General features: G+C 41.6%; 1 protein-coding gene across 1 annotated transcript; it reads left to right on the plus strand.

Annotated features, from left to right (window-relative positions):
• The first annotated feature begins 4,554 nt into the window (after positions 1-4,554).
• Positions 4,555-9,268, plus strand: si:dkeyp-113d7.1 (uncharacterized protein LOC407709 homolog). The gene is made up of 2 exons (XM_051663401.1): positions 4,555-4,818; positions 7,181-9,268. The coding sequence occupies exon 2, from the start codon at positions 7,338-7,340 to the stop codon at positions 8,826-8,828; it is 1,491 nt and encodes a 496-aa protein (XP_051519361.1). The 5' UTR covers positions 4,555-4,818; positions 7,181-7,337; the 3' UTR covers positions 8,829-9,268.
• Positions 9,269-10,504: the final 1,236 nt, after the last annotated feature.

Consider the following 10,504-nt stretch of genomic DNA (forward strand, 5'->3'; position numbering starts at 1 on the left):
TTTTTTGGAGTGAGTTGCAATTATCTGATTTATACTGTGCATTTAAAAAACAAACAAACAATGAAATTCACACGGTAAAACGTCATATAATGTGTAGTTGTAGTGCTTTCAATATAGCAAAAGGTGAATATAATTTACAAATCATTCCTTTTTGTTTTTATTAGCATTTTTCATACTGTCTCAACTTTTTTGGAATTGGGGTTGTAAGTAAAGGTGGGTTACGAGTAATCAACAATACGCCTCAAATACTGTCTATTGAGTTTAACTTCAATTATAGGAGTGCATTTTTTTCTGTTTATATATATATATATATATATATATATATATATATATATATATATATATATATATATATATATATATATATGTCGTTTTGCATTGTCCTTTTTATCAGTACAAATGTACAAAAAGGCTCTACAGTAGTAGTTAAATTTATTAGAATCAGAATCAGCTTTATTGCCAAGTATGCTTACACATACAAGGAATTTGTCTTGGTGGCAGGAGCTTCCAGTGTACAACAATACAAAAACAGCAGCAAGACATAGGTAATAATAAAAAATAAAACGAATTATACACATACGTACATACACACACATGGGTAGTGCAAACCTAATACAATATGTTATGTACATTTTCAGAGGAATGAAATGGCAGAAGAGGTTGGATGTGTTGGATAAATATAAAAAAGAATAAAATGTGTATTGCACATAGTTATTGCTCAGTGGGGCAATTCAACTGTTCATGAGATGGATAGCCTGAGGGAAAAAACTGTTCCTGTGCCTGACGGTTCTGGTGCTCTGAGCTCTGAAGCGTCGGCCAGAAGGCAACAGTTCAAAAAGGTAGTGGGCAGGGTGAGTGGGGTCCAGAGTGATTTTTGCAGCCTTTTTCCTCACTCTGGAAGTGTATAGTTCTTGAAGGGGGGGGGGGGGGGACAGGGGGCAACCAATAATCCTCTCAGCAGTCCGAACTGTCCTTTGTAGTCTTCTGATGTCTGTTTTTGTAGCTGAACCAAACCAGACAGTATTGAAGTGCAGAGGACAGACTCAATGACTGCTGAGTAGAACTGTATCAGCAGCACCTGTGGCAGGTTGAATTTCCTCAGCTGGTGAAGGAAGTACAACCTCTGCTGGGCCTTTTTCACAATGGAGTCAATGTGGGTCTCCCACTTCAGGTCCTGTGAGATGGTAGTGCCCAGGAACCTGAATGACTCCACTGATGCCACAGTGCTGTTTAGAATGGTGAGGGGGGACAATGTTGGGGTGTTTCTCCTAAAGTCCACAATCATCTCCACCCTTTTGAGCGTGTTCAGCTCAAGGTTGTTTTGACTGCACCAGACAGCCAGCTGTTTAACCTCCCTTCTGTATGCAGACTCATCATCATCTCGGATGAGGCCGATGACAGTGGTGTCGTCTGCAAACTTCAGGAGCTTGACAGAGGGGTCCTTGGCAATGCAGTCATTGGTGTAGAGGGAGAAGAGTAGTGGGGAGAGCACACATCCCTGGGGGGCACCAGTGCTGATTGTACAGGTGCTGGAAGTGAGTTTCCCTTGACTCACAAGCTGCTGCCTGTTCGTCAGAAAGCTGGTAATCCACTGACAGATAGACATGGGAACAGAGAGTTGGTGTAATTTATTCCGGAGAATAGCTGGGATGATGGTGTTGAAAGCTGAACTGAAGTCCACAAAAAGGATCCTTGCATATGTCCCTGGTCTTTCCAGATGTTGCAGGATATGATGCAATCACATGTTGACTGCATCATCCTCAGACCTGTTTGCTCGATAAGCAAATTGAAGGGGATCTAGAAAGGGTCCAGTGATGTTCTTCAGGTGGGCCAATACCAGTCTCTCAAATGATTTCATGACCACAGACGTCAGGGCGACAGGTCTGTAATCATTAAGTCCTGTGATTTTTGGTTTCTTTGGGACAGGAATAATAATAATTAATTAATAATAACTTTCTTTATTTATTTATCACACATTTGCACATATACAGTGAAATTCTTCTTTTTCACATATCCCAGCTAGGCTGGGGTCAGAGTGCAAGGTCAGCCATGATACAACACCCTTGGAGCAGATAGGGTCAAGGGCCTTGCTCAAGGGACCAACAGTGGCATCTTGGCAGTGCTGGGGCTTGAACCCCCAACCTTCTGATCAGTAACCCAGCGCCTTAACTGCTGAGCTACCACTGCCCCTAAACCTTTCTCTTGGAATGTATGTGAATACATTCTGGTTTCCACAGGACCAGAACCCATGTCAATAATGATTGAGCGTTTGAAGCAGCATGGGACTTCACACTGCTCCAGTGATCTATTGAAGATCTGTGTGAAGATGGGGGCCATCTGGGCCTGAAGCCTTCCTCGTCTTTTGTTTCTGAAAGACGTGGCTCACATCATCTTCACAGATCTTAAGTGCAGGTTGAGTAGCAGGATGGGAGAGGAGGGGGGTTGCAGGAGGTGTTGGTGTTTGTGTAAATTGAATGTCAGAGTGGGTGTGGGGTGTGAGATTGGGCCTTTCAAATCTGCAGTAGAACGCATTCAGGTCGTCAGCCAGTTGTTGGTTCCCTACAGGGTTGGGGGTAGGAGTCCTGTAATTTGTGAGTTGTTTCAAACCACTCCACACTGATGAAGGGTCGTTAGCTGAAAACTTGTTTTTCAGCTTCTCAGAGTATCTTCTTTTAGCCACTCTGATTTCCCTGTTCAGTGTGTTCCTGGCCTGATTGTACAAGACTTTATCCCCACCCCTGTAAGCATCCTCTTTGGCCTGACGAAGCTGCCTGAGCTCTGCTGTAAACCACGGTTTGTCATTGTTGAACTTTAAATAAGTCCTAGTAGGAATGCACATATCCTCACAGAAACTGATATATGATGTAACAGTATCTGTGAGCTCGTCCAGGTCTGTGGCTGCAGCCTAAAAAACACTCCAATCTGTGCAATAGAAGCAGGCTTGTAGTTCCCGCTCTGCTTCATTGATCCATCTCTTTACAGTCCTTACTACTGGCTTGGTTGATTTTAATTTCTGCCAGTAGGTTGGAAGAAGATGAACCAGACAGTGATCAGAGAGTCCTAAATCTGCTCTAGGGTCAGAGCGATATGCACCTTTATTGTCGTGTAGCAATGATCCAGTATGTTCCTGTCTCTGGTGGGGCATGTGATGTGCTGTTTGTATTTGGGCAGTTCACCTGTGAGATTTGCTTTGTTAAAATCCCCAAGAATAATAATAACTGAGTCTGGGTATTGTTGTTCTGTGTCTGTGATTTGATCAGCCAGCTGTTGCAGCACTGTGTTCACACACGCGTTTGGCAAGATGTACACACTCACCAGAATAAACTAGGGAAACTCCCACGGAGAGTAGAAAGGCTTACAGTTAATAAAGAGAACTTCCAATTTAGGACAGCACATCCTCTTTAACGTTGTTACATCTGTACACCAATTTTCATTGATATAAAAGCATGTTCCACCGCCTCTCGTTTTCCCTGTTAACTCCGCGATGCGATCCGCTCTGAACAGCTGGAAGCCCGACAGATGTAACGCGCTGTCCGTAATGGCTTCACTCAGCCAGGTTTCTGTGAACCACAAGGCAGCAGAGGTTGAAAAGTCCTTGTTTGTGCGGGTGAGGAGATGTAGTTCGTCTGTTTTGTTAGGAAGAGAGTGGAGATTCGCTAAATGAATACTCGGCAGCGCTGTTCAAAATCCGCGCCGACGGAGTTTGACCAGTGCACCGGCTCGTCTCCCTCGCCTGCGTCTCTTGTACAGCAGAGCTGTGCCTCCAACTAAAATATCTAGCAAAATGTCTGAATATTCAAAAACCGGGAAAATATTGTCTGGTACATGCTGTGAATGTTCAGCAGTTCATCTCTGTTAACTGACTGGAAAAAGATTACTAAACACAGGACAAACAAACAAAAAAAAAACAACAAAAGATCTGAGGAGCTCCACACCGAGGCAGCCATCCGCGGCGCCATCATGATGATTGACCTTAGCTATCATCACCTAACAATGAACAATACTTTTTTACAGCATTTATTAATCTGGGTTCATGTTCATTTGTGAAAATAAAATTGTTTATTGTTAATTCATGTTACTAATGCATTAACTAATGTTAAGACATCTTTAATTTAAAAAATATGGGTTATAATATTTCAATGGTTATATTTCACATTTAGGGTAGTGTAAAGCTTATTATGATTTATGATTAGCAATTCATTTCTCATTTGCAATGGAATTTCCTATAGAACTCTGGATTGACTGGAGCACATTGCACTTCTCCAGTAGGCTACTCAGCTTTTCTTATGATGTGTAACTGCTGATGTGACCGTTCTCTCACCAGATGATGATGGTGATGTGCAACCATAACATGAAATGAAACAAAAGCACATCTGGCTGCACAAAGCATTATCTATCCTCTTAGTTGCATGTGCATAAGTGTTTTTATTATTATTATTATTATTATTTATATTTTAATTCCAACGGACGTGCTTCCTCTTGAACGTAATCATCAGACACAAAAACAGACATTTTTCGGAAGTAGATGCTTCTCGGTAAACGTACGGCGGAACCGCTGCGCGCGCATTTAAAATATTTACGACGGAAGTGCAACGGCTGAAACCCGGAGAAGAGCGACAACGGGAGTGAAAACGAAGCGGAATTAGTCAATGAGAGGGAGGAGAGAGAAAGCGAGAAGGAGTATGTGTGTGTGTGTGTGTGCGTGTGTGTGCGACAGGGAGCTGGACGTGGCGGGTCCGACAGGGGTTTGAAGTGGGTTCCGCGTACGGCGCGTTGACGGGCTATAGAAAAAAAAGCAATGAACCGGGGAGACGTCAGGTAAAAATCGCCGAGGCGTGTTATATTTTTTTTCTTTTTCCTTTTCGCGTCCTGTTATTTGCATCGTTTTCCTCCTCCTGCCTCTCCTGATAAGCGGTGATGAAAATGTTCTTTAATCGCACAAGTCATCCACGCAACTTAACCTATATACGCTTCTATCGCAAAAAGCGTCGTTGCATTGTTCCGCAAAAGCCGATTTTGCGCGCAAAAGTTGCAGCTGTCAAAGCGGCTCGCTCAGTTCACAAACAAGATGGCCACTGGTTCGCACACGCTGAAGCTGTGGCATTTCACCCTCCTCCTGCCTTTGTATGTTCTTCATCACCACCGCTGGAAACATCGAAACGCGCCCTGCATGCCGATATATGCCATCTGTTCACCACCCGTTATGTGCTTGTTGCACACGTTCGAGATCTGCAGCCGTCGTGCATTAAACGGATATTTCTTGCAGGAAAAAAAAAAAAAAAAAAAAAAAAATGGAAAAAAGATTTATTGTGTGCATAAACGCCGCCAGTTTCAAGAAGGCTGTAGAAAAGTGCATGATGCGTGGCGACCTGGCAAATCGTCCCGATCAGATTTCACACAATGCATCTAATTCATGTTTCCTCACCTTTTTGTCTCTATTTTGTCTTCTTTTTCCCCCTCTTGTACTTTGAGGCAATCTGAGCACACGCATCCAAAATACACGACGATGTAATTATATAGTAACGACTCGTGTCGCACGTTTTTATGATTTCCCCCTCTTGAATTCGCTTGGTGTTTGTGTTTTGTGTGACAGTTTCGTACTAAATTCAGATGTGCACATCTGGCAGCGATAACTGTCCAATATGTCAGATAGGCTTTGCCATGCTGATGTGTAGATTTGAACTCCTGTTGTGTAATTAGTATTCTGTATCCACATTTTGTTCATTTTTCCATATAGGATGTTGTAAAGCTTTAAGAATTTATTTATTCAATTTAAGAGCAAAAACTGTACCAGCTGTGTAAACTAATTTTGTGATTTGCATGACTAGTTTTGTCACATGCCTTTGAGAACAGCCATTTTGAAATGACTTTTGAACTACATGCACAAAATCAATTTACTAAAAAGTCAGTCAGTGTTAGTATTGGTATTTTGCTGAGCGTTAACTTGGAGGGCATAACTTTTACCCATAACTCGAATAGCATAACTAGAATAGACTGAATTTTGACAGCTAGGCTAACTGCACAAGGGAATAGAGTTGTGGAGGTTATAAATAGCAAACTTAGTGTGGGCCTAAGTGTTGCTTAGCCACTGTATGCAATGTTTTGCAAAGTTATTATTATTATTTAATTTTCCGCACCTCTATTGTCACCAAAAAGAAATTTCCGAACACTTCCCGTGTCTGTCGTTGGTCGATCAAACAGATAGGACATCTCCAAACTCGCACAACTGGTTGAGCCGATTTAGCTGTTTTGGGCTGACTAGGATGCTTAAAGAAAGCAATGTTTTGGGTACACTTTTTGAGTAATGAACCTACGAATAGTTGCTATACATATGGTGCATTCTCATGTTGGAATCGCTGTAATAATTAAATCAAAAAAACATTCAGATCTTCATAGAACTTGTAATTACAAGTTGTAAATCAAGAATTCTATGAAAGCTCAGACTTGACAGTTGTGACTTCATGTTAAAAAAAAACAAAAAAAAAAACAAAAACAATATGACAGCGGCCTCAATTTTTATAGTTAATGAACACATATTTCTGTTTGATATGCCATTTTGTCATGTCATTATTACCTGGAGAGCTTACTTTGTTCACAGACATTTTGCATGAACATATAGAGGTGAGTTAATGAATTAGGGCGCTTACCTTACATATCTAAAATATAACTTTTCAACAATGTACCAGTAAACATTGAAAAACTTCTCCATGCTCTCTCTGTCTACAATTACTATCTTTTTAGCCTGGCAGTGAAAAATAATTAATAGGCTTAAACCGCATGAATATGTTTGTCCACCATATTTTTTTAGATTTCACAGTGCAACTAGTCCCGCATTTCCGAGATTCTCATTGGTCAATGCATGCCTAGGTCAGAGTGATGCTGTCAACTTTTGGTCACATGATGGAGCATCACTATCGCAAACACTTGCGTTTTCCCTCTCTGTCCTTCCGACGCACCATCCCCATTCCGATCCAAGAACAGCTCAGAATAAAATCTCAGAGTTGCCATCTCGTAATTACAGTAATTCCGACACGATGTGAATGCAGCATTTTATATTCTTACAGTTGTCATAAAAATTAAAACGTCACCTTTAAATAAGAGCTTTCCAATCTAGTGATGCAAGTCCAGTTTAAAGGCTATAGTTTTAATTGTTTTTGTCTTTGGTTTATTCCACATCCAGGAGCCAGGGGAATCATTGTTGTTCCTAACCCAGGCCAGAGGTTGCTGCGCCATCAGTGACGCACCCCCGCTTAGGAACCCATCATTTGTCTTGTAAAAGTAACACATATTACTCATAACGGAAGCTTTGGTCAGTTGGTGGACTAGTTTCCACCAGGATGGCAGAGTTGGAGACAGAAAGCATCACTTTAGGACTAAATAATTTAGTGTCCGAATGCAGCACTCCACCACTTGACCCCTTGCAGCCGGAGTGCACCACGCCAACCCTGACCATGCTCTCATCAGAATGTAGCACACCCACACTCAGCTCGCTCGCTTCTGAGATCGTAGAGCCCATGGCTATGTTGCCATGCATAAAGAGTGAGCCCGACCTCGACCCCATCTGCACGGTGGACCTGTCCATAATCCAGCCCCTGAGCACGGCAGAGCTTGGCTCCGAACAAATCAAGATGGAAATCAGCGGCCTTGACTATATCAAGTCTGAGCACCATAACGACCTACATTCCTTTCATTGCACGGAGCTGGACTCCTACAAGTCGCACTATGAACCCAGCCTGGTGTTTGACTACATCACCCACGTCTCAGATAGCCTCGAGTATATCAAATCAGAGCAACATTCTGACCTGCAGAGTTACTACACCACAGAGCTTAGTGCAATCAAGACCGAGTATGAACCTAACCTCATGTCCAGCCACCTCAAAACCGAGATGAATGGGTTGGAGTCGATTCACATGGCAGAGCTGCGCTCGGAGCTCAACAAACTCCGACCTGATGCCATCATTGATGGTATGGGGAAAATGGACTCTGATTTCCCCTCGGGAAATCTTTACGAGTTGATGTCTGTCCAGGTGAGTAAAGCGCCTGTCGCACACAACCAAACCAGCACAAAAAGCCACGGCCCACGCAAACCTCGCAACCTCACAGGTGAGAAACCGTTCTCTTGCACTCAGTGCGGAAAGAACTTCAGTACCTTGGGTAACCTGAAGACTCACCAACGAATCCACACCGGTGAAAGGCCTTACACCTGCTCCCAGTGTGGCAAGAGCTTTGGACAGGCTGGTAACTTGAAAAGGCACCAGCTGATCCACACGGGGCAAAAACCATACATCTGCGCACACTGCCCGAAAGGTTTCACCAAAGCGGATGATCTCCGCTCGCACCAGCGGCTGCACACAGGTGAGAAGCCTTTCAGTTGCGCGGAGTGTGGCAAAAGCTTCAGTCAAACAAAGGAACTCAAAGCTCACCAGTTGAGCCACACTGGTGAAAGGCCTTTCTGTTGTTCGCTCTGCGGCAAGAGCTTCACTAAAGAGACAAGTTACCACAATCACCAGCAAATTCACACAGGTGAAAAACCATACAGCTGCTCCCAGTGTGGGAAAACTTTCAGCAATTCAGGGGTCCTCAGAACTCACGAGAAGATTCATTCTGGCGAAAGACCGTTTGGCTGCACCCAGTGCGGCAAAAGTTTTGGTCGCTTGGGACATCTAAAAGCACATCAGCAAATTCACACAGGGGAACGACCGTATATATGTCAGCAGTGCGGGAAGAATTTCAGCCAGTCGGGTCACCTCAAAGCACACGAGCAAATTCACAAAAGAGAAAAACCAGATCTTAGCAGTGGCAGCAGTCTCAGTAACGATAGTACCTAAACACCTCATTATGTCTCAAAGTATTACACTTTTTTTCATTCTTTTTCTTTGTTTTATAAAAGCTACAATATATATATGTATATGTATATATATATATATATATATATATATATATATATATATATATATATATATATATATATATATTTATATAAATATATTATGAAATATATGTTTCATTATGTTTTCATATCTTTACAGCTCTTTTCTTCATTTTTTTGTTTGTTTGTTTTTTTTGGTACAGTTGTGACTGATTTTCTCTTATGAAAGTGTCTATGTTTGGGATCAGTGAGGTTACAGAAATATTTGTATCTTGTCTGATCTGTGTTGTAGTGAGTGCCATTCTAGTTTCTTTCCTCCAGTAAAATACTGTGTACACATTTTCTTGATCATATGTAATTCTTTAACCATGTACTGGAATTAATTATTAAAGAAACTAATGGAAAAAGTCTGCTGTTATTATTTTTTCCCCTATTTATTGCATTTAAATGTATTCATTTAGCAAATGCTTTTATCCAAAATGACTTAATTTATAATTATAATTAATTTTTTGTTTTCAATGAGGTCTTAGTTGCTCTTCAGCTGATTTTGAATTTATATGTTGCCCTGTCAAAAGGTGTTTATGAATGTAGATGATGTGTTGATCAACCCTTTGTATCTTCATCACTGTGGAATTACTTTTTACAGTGCAACAGGGAGAACACGTTGCAATCAAAGTTGGGATAATAAGATACAAGAAATATAAATTATCAGCTGGGGAGTTATTTGTCTTGGAAACAGTTAACATCAAATGCGTTGGACCAAGAAATTTGGATGCAAGGGACAGTGTAAATAACACGTTGGGTTTGATACGTTCATACAGTGGGGGAAGCAAGTATTGAATGAGGCTATTCACATGAAATTTTCACCAGACATCAGTATTAACTCAAGAAATCCACAAATGTAAAGAATTCACAACATTAAAGTCCATAAATAAAGTTATATGTAATAAAGTGGAATGACACAGGAAAAAAAGTTTTGAACACTCTAAGAAAAAGCAGTTCTCCAAGGCAAGGTAAGGCAAGGAACCAGCTGAAATCCATAAGTAGTTAGACGGTAATTATACCTCCTATCTGTGCAAATTAATATCAGCTGGGTTAGTAAATTGATGGTCTATAAAAAAGCTTTTCGTTACCAAGGTGTCACACAAGAAACATCTCATGATGGGTAAAAGCAAAGAGCTCTCCCAAGACCTTTGCAACCTTATTGTTGCGAAACATATTGATGGAATCGGATACAGACATATTTCAAAACTTCTGAATCTTCCAGTGAGTGCCATTGGGGCCATTATTCACAAGTGGAAGCAACATCACTCCATCATCAACCGGCCACGCACAGGAGCTCTTCGCAAGATTTCTGACCAGGGAGTCAGAAGAATAGTCAGAAGAGTAGCCCAAGAGCCAAGGACAATAGGAAATACACTCCACCGCCATGGCCTCTATGCATGTTCAACCCGCTAGACTCCATTACTAAAGAAAAGGCATGTCGAAGCTCGTGCAGTCTGGTCAGATGAGAGCAAAATTGAACTTTTTGGCTGTCATACTACACACCATGTTTGGAGAAGAAATGGCACTGCACATCACCCTAAAAACACTATACCAACAGTGAAATTTGGAGGTGGAAGCATCATGGTGTGG

This window comes from Myxocyprinus asiaticus, chromosome 30, assembly GCF_019703515.2.
Source record: "Myxocyprinus asiaticus isolate MX2 ecotype Aquarium Trade chromosome 30, UBuf_Myxa_2, whole genome shotgun sequence".
Classification (NCBI taxonomy): Eukaryota; Metazoa; Chordata; class Actinopteri; order Cypriniformes; family Catostomidae; genus Myxocyprinus; species Myxocyprinus asiaticus.

What these genes read in the sequence shown, in the direction of transcription:
- si:dkeyp-113d7.1 (XM_051663401.1), top strand. Translation starts at nt 7,338, where the DNA reads ATGGCAGAGTTGGAGACAGAAAGCATCACTTTAGGACTAAATAATTTA.